Source organism: Petromyzon marinus, unplaced genomic scaffold (genome assembly GCF_048934315.1).
Source record: "Petromyzon marinus isolate PM22_M1 ecotype Great Lakes invasive population unplaced genomic scaffold, UKy_Petmar_22M1.pri1.0 PM_G_Scaffold_11, whole genome shotgun sequence".
NCBI classification, from domain to species: Eukaryota; Metazoa; Chordata; class Hyperoartia; order Petromyzontiformes; family Petromyzontidae; genus Petromyzon; species Petromyzon marinus.
The window spans coordinates 2446630-2466230 of record NW_027422662.1 but is presented as its reverse complement, the minus strand read 5'-3'; the positions used below and the strand labels follow the sequence as shown (position 1 = coordinate 2466230).

Here is a 19601-nt window from a genome sequence, read left to right as displayed (position 1 = left end):
CCATAGACTCAACACTGCCCATAGACTCAACACTGCCCTTAGACTCAACACTGCCCCATAGACTCAACACTGCGCTTAGACTCAACACTGCACAATAGACTCAACACTGCACCATAGACTCAACACTGCCCATAGACTCAACACTGCACCATAGACTCAACACTGCACCATAGACTCAACACTGCTCCATAGACTCAACACTGCACCATAGACTCAGCACTGCTCCATAGACTAAACACTGCACCATAGACTCAACACTGCACCATAGACTCAACACTGCCCTTAGACTCAACAATGCACAATAGACTCAACACTGCACCATAGACTCAACACTGCCCATAGACTCAACACTGCCCTTAGACTCAACACTGCCCCATAGACTCAACACTGCACCATAGACTCAACACTGCACCATAGACTCAACACTGCACCATAGACTCAACACTGCCCTTAGACTCAACAATGCACAATAGACTCAACACTGCACCATAGACTCAACACTGCCCATAGACTCAACACTGCCCTTAGACTCAACACTGCCCCATAGACTCAACACTGCGCTTAGACTCAACACTGCACCATAGACTCAACACTGCACCATAGACTCAACACTGCACCATAGACTCAACACTGCTCCATAGACTCAACACTTCACCATAGACTCAGCACTGCTCCATAGACTAAACACTGCACCATAGACTCAACACTGCACCATAGACTCAACACTGCCTTTAGACTCAACAATGCACAATAGACTCAACACTGCACCATAGACTCAACACTGCCCATAGACTCAACACTGCCCTTAGACTCAACACTGCCCCATAGACTCAACACTGCGCTTAGACTCAACACTGCACAATAGACTCAACACTGCACCATAGACTCAACACTGCCCATAGACTCAACACTGCACCATAGACTCAACACTGCACCATAGACTCAACACTGCTCCATAGACTCAACACTGCACCATAGACTCAGCACTGCTCCATAGACTAAACACTGCACCATAGACTCAACACTGCACCATAGACTCAACACTGCCCTTAGACTCAACAATGCATAATAGACTCAACACTGCACCATAGACTCAACACTGCCCATAGACTCAACACTGCCCTTAGACTCAACACTGCCCCATAGACTCAACACTGCACCATAGACTCAACACTGCACCATAGACTCAACACTGCACCATAGACTCAACACTGCCCTTAGACTCAACAATGCACAATAGACTCAACACTGCACCATAGACTCAACACTGCCCATAGACTCAACACTGCCCTTAGACTCAACACTGCCCCATAGACTCAACACTGCGCTTAGACTCAACACTGCACCATAGACTCAACACTGCACCATAGACTCAACACTGCACCATAGACTCAACACTGCCCTTAGACTCAACAATGCACAATAGACTCAACACTGCACCATAGACTCAACACTGCCCATAGACTCAACACTGCCCTTAGACTCAACACTGCCCCATAGACTCAACACTGCGCTTAGACTCAACACTGCACCATAGACTCAACACTGCACCATAGACTCAACACTGCCCATAGACTCAACACTGCACCATAGACTCAACACTGCACCATAGACTCAACACTGCTCCATAGACTCAACACTGCACCATAGACTCAACACTGCCCCATAGACTCAACACTGCGCTTAGACTCAACACTGCACCATAGACTCAACACTGCACCATAGACTCAACACTGCCCATAGACTCAACACTGCACCATAGACTCAACACTGCACCATAGACTCAACACTGCTCCATAGACTCAACACTGCACCATAGACTCAGCACTGCTCCATAGACTAAACACTACACCATAGACTCAACACTGCTCCATAGACTCAACACTGCACCATAGACTCAGCACTGCTCCATAGACTAAACACTGCACCATAGACTCAACACTGCCCATAGACTCAACACTGCACCATAGACTCAACACTGCACCATAGACTCAACACTGCTCCATAGACTCAACACTTCACCATAGACTCAGCACTGCTCCATAGACTAAACACTGCTCCATAGACTCAACACTGCACCATAGACTCAACACTGCCTTTAGACTCAACAATGCACAATAGACTCAACACTGCACCATAGACTCAACACTGCCCATAGACTCAACACTGCCCTTAGACTCAACACTGCCCCATAGACTCAACACTGCGCTTAGACTCAACACTGCACAATAGACTCAACACTGCACCATAGACTCAACACTGCCCATAGACTCAACACTGCACCATAGACTCAACACTGCACCATAGACTCAACACTGCTCCATAGACTCAACACTGCACCATAGACTCAGCACTGCTCCATAGACTAAACACTGCACCATAGACTCAACACTGCACCATAGACTCAACACTGCCCTTAGACTCAACAATGCACAATAGACTCAACACTGCACCATAGACTCAACACTGCCCATAGACTCAACACTGCCCTTAGACTCAACACTGCCCCATAGACTCAACACTGCACCATAGACTCAACACTGCACCATAGACTCAACACTGCACCATAGACTCAACACTGCCCTTAGACTCAACAATGCACAATAGACTCAACACTGCACCATAGACTCAACACTGCCCATAGACTCAACACTGCCCTTAGACTCAACACTGCCCCATAGACTCAACACTGCGCTTAGACTCAACACTGCACCATAGACTCAACACTGCACCATAGACTCAACACTGCACCATAGACTCAACACTGCCCTTAGACTCAACAATGCACAATAGACTCAACACTGCACCATAGACTCAACACTGCCCATAGACTCAACACTGCCCTTAGACTCAACACTGCCCCATAGACTCAACACTGCGCTTAGACTCAACACTGCACCATAGACTCAACACTGCACCATAGACTCAACACTGCCCATAGACTCAACACTGCACCATAGACTCAACACTGCACCATAGACTCAACACTGCTCCATAGACTCAACACTGCACCATAGACTCAACACTGCCCCATAGACTCAACACTGCGCTTAGACTCAACACTGCACCATAGACTCAACACTGCACCATAGACTCAACACTGCCCATAGACTCAACACTGCACCATAGACTCAACACTGCACCATAGACTCAACACTGCTCCATAGACTCAACACTGCACCATAGACTCAGCACTGCTCCATAGACTAAACACTACACCATAGACTCAACACTGCTCCATAGACTCAACACTGCACCATAGACTCAGCACTGCTCCATAGACTAAACACTGCACCATAGACTCAACACTGCCCATAGACTCAACACTGCACCATAGACTCAACACTGCACCATAGACTCAACACTGCTCCATAGACTCAACACTTCACCATAGACTCAGCACTGCTCCATAGACTAAACACTGCTCCATAGACTCAACACTGCACCATAGACTCAACACTGCCTTTAGACTCAACAATGCACAATAGACTCAACACTGCACCATAGACTCAACACTGCCCATAGACTCAACACTGCCCTTAGACTCAACACTGCCCCATAGACTCAACACTGCGCTTAGACTCAACACTGCACAATAGACTCAACACTGCACCATAGACTCAACACTGCCCATAAACTCAACACTGCACCATAGACTCAACACTGCACCATAGACTCAACACTGCTCCATAGACTCAACACTGCACCATAGACTCAGCACTGCTCCATAGACTAAACACTGCACCATAGACTCAACACTGCACCATAGACTCAACACTGCCCTTAGACTCAACAATGCACAATAGACTCAACACTGCACCATAGACTCAACACTGCCCATAGACTCAACACTGCCCTTAGACTCAACACTGCCCCATAGACTCAACACTGCACCGTAGACTCAACACTGCACCATAGACTCAACACTGCTCCATAGACTCAACACTGCACCATAGACTCAACACTGCACCATAGACTCAACACTGCCCTTAGACTCAACAATGCACAATAGACTCAACACTGCACCATAGACTCAACACTGCCCATAGACTCAACACTGCCCTTAGACTCAACACTGCCCCATAGACTCAACACTGCGCTTAGACTCAACACTGCACCATAGACTCAACACTGCACCATAGACTCAACACTGCCCATAGACTCAACACTGCACCATAGACTCAACACTGCACCATAGACTCAACACTGCTCCATAGACTCAACACTGCACCATAGACTCAACACTGCCCCATAGAATCAACACTGCGCTTAGACTCAACACTGCACCATAGACTCAACACTGCACCATAGACTCAACACTGCCCATAGACTCAACACTGCACCATAGACTCAACACTGCACCATAGACTCAACACTGCTCCATAGACTCAACACTGCACCATAGACTCAGCACTGCTCCATAGACTAAACACTACACCATAGACTCAACACTGCTCCATAGACTCAACACTGCACCATAGACTCAGCACTGCTCCATAGACTAAACACTGCACTATAGACTCAACACTGCCCATAGACTCAACACTGCACCATAGACTCAACACTGCACCATAGACTCAACACTGCTCCATAGACTCAACACTGCACCATAGACTCAGCACTGCTCCATAGACTAAACACTGCACCATAGACTCAACACTGCACCATAGACTCAACACTGCACCATAGACTCAACACTGCACCATAGACTCAACACTGCACCATAGACTCAACACTGCCCATAGACTCAACACTGCACCATAGACTCAACACTGCACTATAGACTCAACACTGCACCATAGACTCAACACTGCACCATAGACTCAACACTGCACCATAGACCAAACACTGTACCATAGACTCAACACTGCACCATAGACTCACCACTGCACCATAGACTCAGCACTGCACCATAGACTCAACACTGCCCTTAGACTCAACACTGCACGATAGACTCAACACTGCACCATAGACTCAACACTGCCCATAGACTCAACACTGCAACATAGACTCAGCACTGCACCATAGACTCAACACTGCACCATAGACTCAACACTGCACCATAGACTCCACACTGCACCATAGACTCAACACTGCACCATAGACTCAACACTGCCCATAGACTCAACACTGCACCATAGACTCAACACTGCAATATAGACTCAACACTGCACCATAGACTCAACACTGCACCAAAGACTCAACACTGCACCATAGACTCAACACTGCAACATAGACTCAACACTGCACCATAGACTCAACACTGCACCATAGACTCAACACTGCACCATAGACTCAACACTGCACAATAGACTCAACACTGCACCATAGACTCAACACTGCACCATAGACTCAACACTGCACCATAGACTCAACACTGCACCATAGACTCAACACTGCGCCATAGACTCAACACTGCACCATAGACTCAGCACTGCTCCATAGACTAAACACTGCACCATAGACTCAACACTGCACCATAGACTCAACACTGCGCTTAGACTCAACACTGCACAATAGACTCAACACTGCACCATAGACTCAACACTGCCCATAGACTCAACACTGCACCATAGACTCAACACTGCACCATAGACTCAACACTGCTCCATAGACTCAACACTGCACCATAGACTCAGCACTGCTCCATAGACTAAACACTGCACCATAGACTCAACACTGCACCATAGACTCAACACTGCCCTTAGACTCAACAATGCACAATAGACTCAACACTGCACCATAGACTCAACACTGCCCATAGACTCAACACTGCACCATAGACTCAACACTGCAATATAGACTCAACACTGCACCATAGACTCAACACTGCACCAAAGACTCAACACTGCACCATAGACTCAACACTGCAACATAGACTCAACACTGCACCATAGACTCAACACTGCACCAAAGACTCAACACTGCACCATAGACTCAACACTGCACCATAGACTCAACACTGCACCATAGACTCAACACTGCACCATAGACTCAACACTGCACAATAGACTCAACACTGCACCATAGACTCAACACTGCACCATAGACTCAACACTGCACCATAGACTCAACACTGCACCATAGACTCAACACTGCGCCATAGACTCAACACTGCACCATAGACTCAGCACTGCTCCATAGACTGAACACTGCACCATAGACTCAACACTGCACCATAGACTCAACACTGCGCTTAGACTCAACACTGCACAATAGACTCAATACTGCTCCATAGACTCAACACTGCCCATAGACTCAACACTGCACCATAGACTCAACACTGCACCATAGACTCAACACTGCTCCATAGACTCAACACTTCACCATAGACTCAGCACTGCTCCATAGACTAAACACTGCACCATAGACTCAACACTGCCCATAGACTCAACACTGCCCTTAGACTCAACACTGCCCCATAGACTCAACACTGCGCTTAGACTCAACACTGCACAATAGACTCAACACTGCACCATAGACTCAACACTGCCCATAGACTCAACACTGCACCATAGACTCAACACTGCACCATAGACTCAACACTGCTCCATAGACTCAACACTGCACCATAGACTCAGCACTGCTCCATAGACTAAACACTGCACCATAGACTCAACACTGCACCATAGACTCAACACTGCCCTTAGACTCAACAATGCACAATAGACTCAACACTGCACCATAGACTCAACACTGCCCATAGACTCAACACTGCCCTTAGACTCAACACTGCCCCATAGACTCAACACTGCACCATAGACTCAACACTGCACCATAGACTCAACACTGCTCCATATACTCAACACTGCACCATAGACTCAACACTGCACCATAGACTCAACACTGCCCTTAGACTCAACAATGCACAATAGACTCAACACTGCACCATAGACTCAACACTGCCCATAGACTCAACACTGCCCTTAGACTCAACACTGCCCCATAGACTCAACACTGCGCTTAGACTCAACACTGCACCATAGACTCAACACTGCACCATAGACTCAACACTGCCCATAGACTCAACACTGCACCATAGACTCAACACTGCACCATAGACTCAACACTGCTCCATAGACTCAACACTGCACCATAGACTCAGCACTGCTCCATAGACTAAACACTACACCATAGACTCAACACTGCACCGTAGACTCAACACTGCCCTTAGACTCAACAATGCACAATAGACTCAACACTGCACCATAGACTCAACACTGCCCATAGACTCAACACTGCCCTTAGACTCAACACTGCCCCATAGACTCAACACTGCACCATAGACTCAACACTGCACCATAGACTCAACACTGCTCCATAGACTCAACACTGCACTATAGACTCAACACTGCACCATAGACTCAACACTGCCCTTAGACTCAACAATGCACAATAGACTCAACACTGCACCATAGACTCAACACTGCCCATAGACTCAACACTGCCCTTAGACTCAACACTGCCCCGTAGACTCAACACTGCGCTTAGACTCAACACTGCACCATAGACTCAACACTGCACCATAGACTCAACACTGCCCATAGACTCAACACTGCACCATAGACTCAACACTGCACCATAGACTCAACACTGCTCCATAGACTCAACACTGCACCATAGACTCAGCACTGCTCCATAGACTAAACACTGCACCATAGACTCAACACTGCACCATAGACTCAACACTGCCCTTAGACTCAACAATGCACAATAGACTCAACACTGCACCATAGACTCAACACTGCCCATAGACTCAACACTGCCCTTAGACTCAACACTGCCCCATAGACTCAACACTGCACCATAGACTCAACACTGCACCATAGACTCAACACTGCACCATAGACTCAACACTGCACCATAGACTCAACACTGCACCATAGGCGGTATACAACAACAACGTCACCCCCCCTATCCGCCCCCTTCTCTCGGCATCTTCATCGCCGTAGTGGTTCGGCACGGTCCGTGAGAACGCCGTGGGGGTGCCGGTGACGATGCCGCCCCTCTCAGTGATCGACTCGGACGAGGCCGGCACGGCAGCTTGGCGTGTCCGCTATTCCCTCCGCGGGGGGGGGGGCAGGGGGGGGGGGAGTGGGGGGCGGGAGACCCCGGCGACCTGTTTGTCGTGGAGACCGACCCCGGCACCAACAATGGCAGGATCGTCGTTGTCAAGGTAACGCGTGGGAGGGAGGGGAGGGGGTCAAAGGAGGGAGGGGAGGGGAGGGAGGGGAGGGAGGGGAGGTAGGGGAGGGATGGAAGGGGAGGGGGGGAAAGGAGGGGAGGGAGGGAGGGAGGGAGGGAGGGGAGGGATGGAAGGAGGGGAGGGATGGAGGGGGGGAGGGAGGGAGGGAAGGGAGGGAGGGGGGGATGGAAGGAGGTGGGGGAGGGAGGGGAGGATGGGGAGGGCAGGGAGGATGGCGAGGGTGGGGAGGGAGGGAGGGGAGGGATGCAAGGAGGGGAGGGGAGGGGGGGATGGAAGGAGGTGGGGGAGGGAGGGGAGGATGGGGAGGGGAGAGGGGGATGGAAGGAAGTGGGGGAGGGAAGGAAGGGGAAGGAGGGGAGGGAGGGGAGGATGGGGAGGGAGAAGATGGAGGCAGCTAGGGAGGTATTTTTTCACAGACGTCCAGTGGGGGGTGAGGGGGGGGGCACGGGGTCCGAACGTCAACGTCGCCAGCACTGGGGAGACAAAGGCGGACGGGCGTGGTGCTGGCTCCCCACCCCCACGTGTGCCATTCCAGTCTTCATAGGTGCTCGCTAACAACACTTGGCCAAACGGTCTGCTAAGGCTATACGGGGGATCTTTGCCTTTTGTACGTGTGCGTGCGTGTGTGTTAACGTGTGTCCGTGTGTACGTGCGTGTGTGCGTGTGTACGTGTGTCCGTGTGTGTACGTGTGTGCGTGTGTGTACGTGTGTGTGTGCGTGTGTACGTGTGTACGTGTGTGTACGTGTGTACGTGTGTGTACGTGTGTGTGTACGTGTGTACGTGTGTGTACATTTGTACGTGTGTGTGTACGTGCGCGTGTGTACGTGTGTGTACGTGTGTGTGTACGTGTGCGTGTGTACGTGCGTGTGTACGTGTGTACGTACGTGTGTGTGTGTACGTGTGCGTGTGTACGTGTGTGTGTACGTGTGTGTACGTGTACGTGTGTGTGTACGTGTGTACGTGTGTGTGTGTACGTGTGCACGTGTGTACGTGTGTGTGTACGTGTGTACGTGTGTGTGTACTTGTGTACGTGTGTGTGTACGTGTGTACGTGTGTGTGTGTACGTGTGTGTGTACGTGTGCGTGTACGCCGCAGCCCTTAGACTTTGAGACGTCATCGTCATACCAACTCATCGTCTTCGTGGATAACGAGGAGCCGCTCGTGAAAACCATGCGGCCCCCTCCAGAGAGTACCGCCACCGTCACGGTGAGTGACCCCCACGGCCCCCACATGGCCCACGCACGGCCCCCCCACGGTCTTCCCGTGCCACCCGCACCCGGCTCTGGACACCTGCGAGCTGCTCAAGAGCTTCACAGCTGCTGGGATTCTCCCGCCACGAAACAAAGATTCCTGCGGAAAAGCCGCCACCTCCGACCTCTCCCCGTGTCTCTCCCCGCATCTCTCCCCGCATCTCTCCCCGCATCTCTCCCTGTGTCTCTCCCCATACCTATCTCCATGTTTTTACCCGCGTCTTTCCTCGTACCTATCTCCATGTTTTTACCCATGTCTCTCCCGTACCTATCTCCATGTTCTTACCTGTGTCTCTCCCCGTACCTATCTCCATGTTTTCCCTGTGTCTCTCCCCGTGCGCGTCTCTCCCCGCATCTCTCCCCGCATCTCTCCCCGCATATCTCCCCGTGTCTCTCCCCATATCTATCTCCATGTTTTTCCCTGTGTCTCTCCCCGTACCTATCTCCATGTTTTTCCCCGTGTCTCTCCCCGTACCTATCTCCATGTTTTTCCCCGTGTCTCTCCCCATGCGCGTCTCTCCCCGCATCTCTCCCCGTGTCTCTCCCCGTACCTATCTCCATGTTTTTCCCCATGTCTCTCCCTGTACCTATCTCCATGTTTTTACCCGTGTCTCTCCCCGTACCTATCTCCATGTTTTTCCCTGTGTCTCTCCCCGTGCCTATCTCCATGTTTTTCCCCGTGTCTCTCCCCTTACCTATCTCCATGTTTTTCCCCACGTCTCTCCCCGTACCTATCTCCATGTTTTTCCCCGTGTCTCTCCCCGTTCCTATATCCATGTTTTTCCCCGTGTCTCTCCCCGTGCGTGTCTCTCCCCGCATCTCTCCCCGTGTCTCTCCCCGTACCTATCTCCATGTTTTTCCCCGTGTCTCTCCCCGTACCTATCTCCATGTTTTTCCCCGTGTCTCTCCCCGTCCCTATCTCCATGTTTTTCCCCGTGTCTCTCCCCGTACCTATCTCCATGTTTTTCCCCTCGTCTCTCCCCATACCTATCTCCATGTTTTTCCCCATGTCTCTCCCCATTCCTATCTCCATGTTTTTCCCCGTGTCTCTCCCCGTGCGCGTCTCTCCCCGCATCTCTCCCCGCATCTCTCCCCGTGTCTCTCCCCGTACCTATCTCCATGTTTTTCCCCGTGTCTCTCCCCGTACCTATCTCCATGTTTTTCCCCGTGTCTCTTCCCGTACCTATCTCTATGTTTTTCCCCGTGTCTCTCCCCGTGCGCCGCGTCTCTCCCCCCCACAGCTTGTCTCCCCGTGCGCCGTGTCTCTCCCCGGCAGGTGAGTGTTGAGGATGAGAACGAGGCTCCGCTGTTTGAGCCGCGGCTACAGCAGGTGATGCTGGCCGAAGGCCTCGCCCTGGGCAGTGCCGTCACCACCCTGGTGGCACGGGACCCGGACACCGCACAGAAGCAGAGCCTGCGGTGAGGACAACTCCCCGCCAAGCGGATAACAACCAAAACAACAACCACAACAACAACCACAACAACCACAACAACAACCACAACAACCAAAACAACAAGCAAAACAACCCCAACAACCACAACAACAACCACAACAACAACCACAACAACCTAAAAAGGACAGCGGGTCTGGGGGTACCTAGGGTCCGACCACTGTCCCACTAAGTCCCTGCCCTCACAAGGACGTCGGGTCTGGGGGTACCCAGGGTCCGACCACTGTCCCACTAAGTCCCTGCCCTCACAAGGACGTCGGGTCTGGGGGTACCCAGGGTCCGACCACTGTCCCACTAAGTCCCTGCCCTCACAAGGACGTCGGGTCTGGGGGTACCCAGGGTCCGACCACTGTCCCACTAAGTCCCTGCCCTCACAAGGACGTTGGGTCTGGGGGTACCCAGGGTCCGACCACTGTCCTACTAAGTCCCGGCCCTTACAAGGACGTGGGGTCTGGGGGTTCCCAGGGTCCGACCACTGTCCCACTAAGTCCCTGCCCTCACAAGGACGTCGGGTCTGGGGGTTCCCAGGGTCCTACTCTAAGCCCGGCGGTCTTCAGTCTTCGGCTTGGGGACGACTGCCGAACCCGTTCAAGGGTCCGGCTTTTATAACCCTCCAGGGTCTCTCCGCCCCTGGCCACGCCTCCCTTCCAGAATGTTCTGGGGGATCCTGGAATATTCCCCCAGCCCACCCCCTCTTGGGGTCTGGGGAACCCTAGCAGCCCACATACCACCCCCTGCTGATGTATGTCTGCTACTGCAGGTAAGTTACCACAGTCTGTTCATGGCGTGATACTAGACAACACTATACAATACTATACACTACACACTACACTTCACACTACACTATACACTACACTACTATACACGACACTATACACTACTATACACTATACACTACTATACACTACACTACTATACACTACACTATACACTACACTATACTCGCTAACAGCACTTGCCCCTACATCCTGTTGAGGCTACACGGTGGGGAATCTTCGTCTGTGTGTAGGTGTCTGCCTACTCGCCACTAACAGCACTCGCCGCGACAGTCCGTCGAGGCTACCTGGGGGATCTTTGTGCGTGCGTGCAGCTACCGCAAGCTGCGGGTGCCGGGCGACTGGCTTGACATCGACGCGGCCGACGGCGCGGTGAGCACGGCGGCGGAGCTCGACCGCGAGTCGCCTCTCGTGCAGCGCAACGTCTACACAGCCACGTTCCTGGCGACTGACGACGGTGCGGGGTTACAGGGGAGCGGGGCCCGCGGCCACGCCCACGCTCACAGCCACGCTCGCCGTCGCTGCGTGTGTTTGTGTGTACGTGTGTGTGTACATGTGTAGAGGTTCACTTCTGAGACGCTGGTAGTAGGAGGCACACACACACAAGTTTGTTCTACACTTTTAGACACTCTGTTCACACATGGGATCACTGCAGATGGGTCAGGACGCTCGGCATGCTGCCTGACCCACAATGCCGAGCGTGAAGAGCGAGGACCCAGGGGAAGGCGCGGCAGCGAGGACTCCACTCCAGCAGACGGCCCCGACCCGGCCTCGGGACCTCCCTTTTATGGCCCCCGGCGTGGCCTGGCCACGCCCTCGGCCACGCCCCCTTCTGAAACCTACCAGAAGGTGTCTAGGCCGTGCCCCACGTGTCCCATCTGTCACCTTTGGCCTATCACGTGCCCTGCAAGCCAGCCGGGCTGCTACGTCCTCTGACAGCCACCAGCACTACGCCCCCTAGGTCCCGTTTCATGACATTGCATGCCCTGCTGGCAGAGAGGGCTACTGCACCCACAATTCCCCTCTCTGTAACCAACGCTACGCCCCCTAGTGACCCACCTTCACTACATTTTATGTGTGTACGTGTGTGTGTGTACGTGTGCGTGCGTGTGTGTGTACGTACGTGTGTGGTGTGTGGCGTGTGTACGTGTGTACGTGTGTGTGTGTGTGCCTGTGTGTGCGTGCGTGTGTGTGTACGTACGTGTGTGGTGTGTGCATGTGCACGTGTGTTGTGCGTGCGTGTGTGTGTACGTGCGTGTGTGTGTACGTACGTGTGTGTGTGTACGTGTGTGTACGTGTGTGTACGTGCGTGTGTGTGTATACGTGTGTGTACGTGTGTGCGCGTGTGTATGTACATGTGTGTGTGTGCGTGTGTGTGTGTACGTGTGTGTACGTGTGTGTGTGTACGTGTGTGTGTGTGTGCGTGCGTGTGTGTACGTGTGTGTGTACGTGTGTGCGTACGTGTGTACGTGTGTGTGTGTGCGTGCGTGTGTGTACGTGTGTGTGTGTGCGTGCGTGCGCACGTCGCGACGGTGGAGCAGGCTCTCCCGTCGCGAGCGGCACCGCCACGCTGGAGTTGCTGCTGAGCGATGTCAACGACAACGCCCCCACGGCCGCCGTGTGGCCGCGTGTACGTGTGTGTGTGTGTGTACGTGTGTTTGTGTGTGTGCGTGTGTGTACGTGTGTGTGTACGTGTGTGTGTGTGTACTTGTGTGTGTGTATGTGTGTGTGTATGTGTGTGTGTACATGTGTGTGTACATGTGTGTGTGTACGTGTGTGTACGTGTGTGTGTGTGTACGTGTGTGTACGTGTGTATGTGTGCGTGTGTGTGAGCAGGCTCCCCCGTCACGAGCGGTACCGCCACGCTGGAGTTGCTGCTGAGCGACGTCAACGACAACGCCCCCACGGCCGCCGTGTGGCCGCGTGGGGCCGCCGCGTGCCCCCGCACCGGCGTCGCCGTCGTCGCCTCGGACGCCGACGAGGACCCCAACGGCCGCCCCTTCCGCTTCTGGCTGGCGCCCGGCGGCGACGACGACTGGACGCTCCGCCAGGTCGACGGTGAGCGCGGCCGGGGGTGGGGGGGAACGCACCGCTCGGGAGATGGCACTCGCCGTCGTCGTCATTGTCATCATCATTGTCGTCATCGTCGTCATCATCAACGTCGTCGTCATTATCATTATCGACGTCGTCATCGTCGTTATTGTTGTCGTCGTCATCGCCGTCATCATCGTCATTATGAACGTCGTCGTCATCGTCGTCATCATCATTGTCATTGTCGTCATCGTCGTCATCATCAACGTCGTCATCATTGTCGTCTTCTTTGGTTCTTTCGGTAAGTTCACGTAGAATGAGAATAAAATAATAAAATAACACAATAAAATTCTCATGACATTTCGGCCACAGGTGAAAGGTACAGACCTGTCGGGACGACAGAGCTTCAATGAACGATGTTAAGATTTGTAGCGACTTTAAGCTGGTTGGGAGAAGTGAGGCACCTTGACAAAGGTGTTTACATATTAAATAGCTGAGGGATTAGCTTGTGACTGGTCACAAGAATGGCTATGTTAAAGTTAAAACCTACACATCCACAGAAGCAACTAGTAATTTAGCATTGAAATAGCTAAGGGATTAGCTTGTGACTGGTCACAGAAATAGATGTTAAAGTAAAGGCCTACACATCCACAGAGCTTCAATGAACGCTGTTAAAATTCATAGCGACTTTAAGCTGGTTGGGAGAAGTGAGGCACCTTGACAAAGGGGTTTACATATCAAATAGCTGAGGGATTAGCTTGTGCGTGTGTGTGTACATGTGTGTAGCTTGTGACTGGTCACGGAAATGGCTATGTTAAAGTCAACAGCATTAATTGATCAGACCAAACAGTTCTCATTGAAACCCTCTGCTGCCAGACCACCAAGATTATATGGCCTCCCAAAGATACACAAAGAAGATACACCCCTTCTTCTTTGGTTCTTTCGGTAAAGTCACGTAGAATGAGAATAAAATAATAAATTGATAAAATAAAATAACACAATAATATTCTCACGACGTTTCGGCCACAACACAAGCGGCCTTCATCAGGTGAAGGGACGAGACTGTCTGGAGGACAGCGCTGGAGTGAAAAAGCCACGCTCAGATCGCGACCTTTAAGCTGTGTGAGACGAAACAAAGCACCTTGACAAAAGAATTAGCATATAATTTATCATTGAAATGGCTGAGTGATTAGCTTGTGACTGGTCACAGAAATGGCTATGTTAAAGTTAAAGCATACACATCCACAGAGGCACCCCTTGACAAAGGAATTAGCATAGAATTTAGCATTGAAATAGCTAAGTTAAAGCATACACATCCGCAGAGGCACCCCTTGACAAAAGAATTAGCATAGAATTTAGCATTGAAATAGCTGAGTGATTAGCTTGTAACTGGTCACAGAAATAGCTATGTTAAAGTCAGAGCATACACATTCACAGAGGCACCTAGTACAAATCAAACAGGAGAATTTAGCATTGAAATAACTAGGCGAATTTAGCATTGAAATAACTGAGTGATTAGCTTGTGACTGGTCACAGAAATGGCTATGTTGAAGTCAAGGCCTACACATCTGAGCTATTCACAGTAACTGGGTATACACTACAATATATAATGAATACTACATAGTGAACCAATAAAAAACTAAAATATAAATTACCTCAATGTTATCAATAAACTCTATATATTCTCCAATCAGCTAAGCTACCAACAATAAGTCGTTATATATCACAATGCTATATGGCGAAAAAAATGGGTGGATTCTTACCCTCAACTTTAGCAACACGGATAGCTACGGGCCCCGTTCAGATGGACGAGTTCATCTATGGTCGGAACAGAGGAGGGGGAGAGAGACAGCTGCGAGGCGCTGTTATACTCCATGTTGTAAACCATACCATTAACCGTGGTGTGAGAGGTATTAAGAGTCAATGTCAGCGAAAGAGCTGCGGTCTGAAGGTCATCGTAAAATACAATTAATTAAGAACGGAAATGGTTTAAAACATCTTTCCAATGGTTACTAAGCCAGAATCCATCTTCTCGGTTGAAATTGTCTCTGTGCTTGTATATGTGAATGGCCTCATCAACGAATCTCTCATGGTAGCCGGTTGGTTTGCAAAGAACCTCCGTCTTGGAGCAGTCAATGTCATGTGAGCCCACTGAATTATAACAATGATCTGTCACGGCAGAGGAGTTCGTTCTACCGTGTTTCAAGTCTGCTTTATGTTCGCGGATGCGGTCCGAGATATGTTGTTTGGTTTCTCCAATGTAGCTACTACCACAGAGGCACTTTAGTTTGTAAACGCCCGGGTACTGTATGTCTGGAACAGCATCTTTTACAGATGGAACTAGATCACGGATTTTATGTACTGTGTTGAATCGGACCTGGATCTTGTGTTTATTCAGGATTTTGGAGATCTTTTTAGTGACCTCTGCAATGTAGGGTAAGGTGATGGTTTTGAGTGACTCCACAAGAGGATCCTTCTTCATGACTGGAGTGATGGCTTTGCGGATTGTGTAGTCGGAGTAACCATTAGCCCTGAGAGCCTGGTGTACGTGCTTGAGTTCACTGGTAATGTGTTCCTGGTCGGAAATGCATTGGGCTCTATGGTATAGAGTCTTGATGAGGGAGTTCTTCTGGGATGGATGGTGGTGGCAATCCGGTTTCAAGTAAGCATCTGTATGGGTAGCTTTCCTGTAGACAGAGTGGCTCATTGAACCATCATGTCTCCTTTTAATTAAGACATCCAAAAAGAGTGGTTTGCCATCTTTTTCGACCTCCATGATAAATCTGATGGCTGGGTGTATGGAATTGATGTGGTCCCCCCTATCTCCGGTTGTAGCCAACGTATTCATGGAAAAATTTGAAACTGACGCCATCTAGACTGCCACTCTACGCCCGACCTTATGGAAGAGGTACGTGGATGACACCTTTGTCATCTGGCCACATGGCCAGCCTGCTCTAGACCAATTCCGCGACCACATCAATTCCATACACCCAGCCATCAGATTTACCATGGAGGTCGAAAAAAATGGAGGTGGAGGTGACGCTTGCCATTGTTGTTGTTTTGATTTAAATCTTTCCTGACTGCAGGGATTCATATTCTTGCTTCTCTCGGTAAAGTCACCACCACGTAGAAGGGAAACAATAAAATAATAAAAATATAAAACAATAAAATTATCACGACGTTTCGACTGCAACACAAGCAATCATCGTCAGGTGTGAAAAACACAGCGAGAACATTCGAAATTTTCTTGCTGTGGTTTTTCTTGCTGTGGTTTCCACACCTGACGATGATTGCTTGTGCTGCAGTCGAAACGTCGTGAGAATTTCATCGTTTTATTTTTAAATTATTTTATTGTTTCCCTTTCTACGTGGTGACTTTACCGAAAGAACCAAGAATATTGTTTCTAGATTTGAAGCTTTTGTGACTGCAAAGATCCATGCTCTTTGGTTCTATTCGGTAAAGTCACGTAGGTAAAATTAAAAGAACAACACAAGTGGCCTTCATCAGGTGAAGGGACCGTGCTGTCATGAGGACAGCGTTGGAGTGCGGTCCCTTCACCTGATGAAGGCCACTTGTGTTGTGGCCAAAACGTTGTGATTTTTGTTGTTTTATTTTTTACCTACGTGGTGACTTTACCGAATAGAACCAAGAATAATGTTGTTGTTGTTTACTTCCTCGCCCCTCCCCCCGGCACCTCCGACGGCCCCGCGTCTGTCCACGTGCTGCGTCCCCCCGGCGGCGGCGGCGGCGCAGGCAACAGCTCGCAGCTGCTGGCCAAGTCGTCGCTGGCGGAGGGGCTCCACTGGGTGGCGCTGCTCGTCGGGGACTCGGGCATGCCGCCGCTGAGCGCCGTGCGGCAGCTGCAGGTGGCGCTCTGCGCCGCGTGCGACCGCCGCGGCCGCTGCCTCCACGCCAGCGCCGCCAGCGGAGCCGCCAGCGCCGTCTCGGCCATCGTCGTGTTGGTGATCTTACTGGGTCAGCTCCTCACTCACTCCTACTACTCACTCACTCCTTCTCCTCCTCCTCCTCCTCCTCCTCCCTCACTCACTCCTCACTCACTCACTCACTCCTCCTTCTCCTTCACTCACTCACTCCTCACTCACTCACTCCTCCTTCTCCTCCTCCTCCTCCTCCCTCACTCACTCCTCACTCACTCACTCACTCCTCCTTCTCCTTCACTCACTCACTCCTCACTCACTCACTCCTCCTTCTCCTCCCTCCCCCTCCTCCCTCTCCTCATCCGCCCTCCTCCCGCACCTCATCCTGACCCACGACCCCCGCTCCGACCCCGTGACCCCGGCACCTCATCTTGACCCACGACCCCGCTCCGACCCCGTGACCCCGCCCTGCCCCCACACCTCATCCTGACCCACGACCCCCGCTCCGACCTCGTGACCCCGTGACCCCCGCACAGGCGTTCTAGGCTCCCTTCTCTTGGCGTTGGCGTTGAAACGGCGTCGCCATGGAGACAAAGTGGGCAGGTGGAGCCTCGCGGAGCCGCTCGTAAATGCGGCCACCGACTACACGGAGCAGGGTGGGGGGGAGGAGGATCGGGTGAGGTGGTGACATCACCCACAGTGACATCACCCACTGTGACACCACCCACAGTGACACCACCCACAGTGACACCACCCACAGTGACACCACCCACAGTGATACCACCCACGGTGACACCACCCACGGTGACACCACCCACAGTGACATCACCCACAGTGACACCACCCACAGTGACACCACCCACAGTGACACCACCCACAGTGACATCACCCACAGTGATACCGCCCACGGTGACACCACCCACGGTGACACCACCCACGGTGACACCACCCACAGTGACATCACCCACAGTGACACCACCCACAGTGACATCACCCACAGTGACACCACCCACAGTGACACCACCCACAGTGACATCACCCACAGTGACACCACCCACAGTGACACCAACAACAACAACCGCCATTCACCACTAAGTGGCGGTGACATCACCACGACGCTTGTGCCAGGCTATGTGCATCCTGAGGCCGCGTGAAGTGTCGAACGCCAGCGGGCAGGATGTCACGGGGCAGACCCAGGTGCCACGGGTCGACTGACTGTGCCAACTTGCTATGCTTTAGCCACCCAGCGCTCCGCTCATTGTTGTGAGTGTCGCTCCTCCGCCCTCCGTTGTTGTTGGAGGGCGAATGCCTCCAACTGCCCAGTAGCAGCGTCCTTCACAAGCCTCCACAGAGGCCAATCTTGACACCGCTGGTACCAGTCATCGGCAAGTCCACTCATCTCCACGTCCTCCTGTACCACATCACTCCATCCCTTCTCTAGCCCGTGCCGCACCCGTTTAACCCCCTCGATCCGGCCGAACAAAAGCTGTTTCGGCATGCGGTGGCTGGGCATGCGGGCTACATGACCCAGCCATCGCATTTCAAGGATTTTTGAGCTCCTCACACAAACCAGCCTGGTTAAACCCAGGATGGATCGTAGGCAGGCTAGCCTAAATGTTTCTAACCGGCGAAGATGTTCCATTAGGGGGGTCCACGTTTCGCAAGCGTAGAGAAGGAAGGGAATGACCGTGGCCGAGAAGACCTGAGGCTTAGTGCGGAGCGACAGACCAGGTAGCTTCCACACAGCGTTACGCAACCGATGAAAAGATATTGCCGCACAACTGTGACACAGTGACACCACCCACAGTGACACGGACGATGCGGTGTAATGAGATGGCGTGCGCTGAGACTGTGATGAGGCTGTGGTGAGGCTGTGGTGAGGCTGCGGTGAGACTGTGGTGAGGCTGTGGTGAGACTGTGGTGAGACTGCGGTGAGGCTGTGGTGAGGCCGTGGTGAGACTGTGGTGAGGCTGTGGTGAGACTGTGGTGAGACTGCGGTGAGGCTGTG

General features: G+C 51.8%; 1 protein-coding gene across 1 annotated transcript in view; it reads left to right on the top strand.

Moving 5' to 3' along the window:
• LOC142908966 (cadherin-2-like) overlaps positions 1-19601 on the top strand; it is a 115397-nt gene that overhangs the window by 82880 nt on the left and 12916 nt on the right. The window contains exons 5-11 of the mRNA XM_076059650.1: positions 8014-8176; positions 9303-9413; positions 10734-10876; positions 11999-12141; positions 13521-13742; positions 17469-17690; positions 18130-18269. Coding sequence (XP_075915765.1) covers positions 8014-8176; positions 9303-9413; positions 10734-10876; positions 11999-12141; positions 13521-13742; positions 17469-17690; positions 18130-18269 — 1144 coding nt within the window. The remainder of the gene's footprint in view (positions 1-8013; positions 8177-9302; positions 9414-10733; positions 10877-11998; positions 12142-13520; positions 13743-17468; positions 17691-18129; positions 18270-19601) is intronic.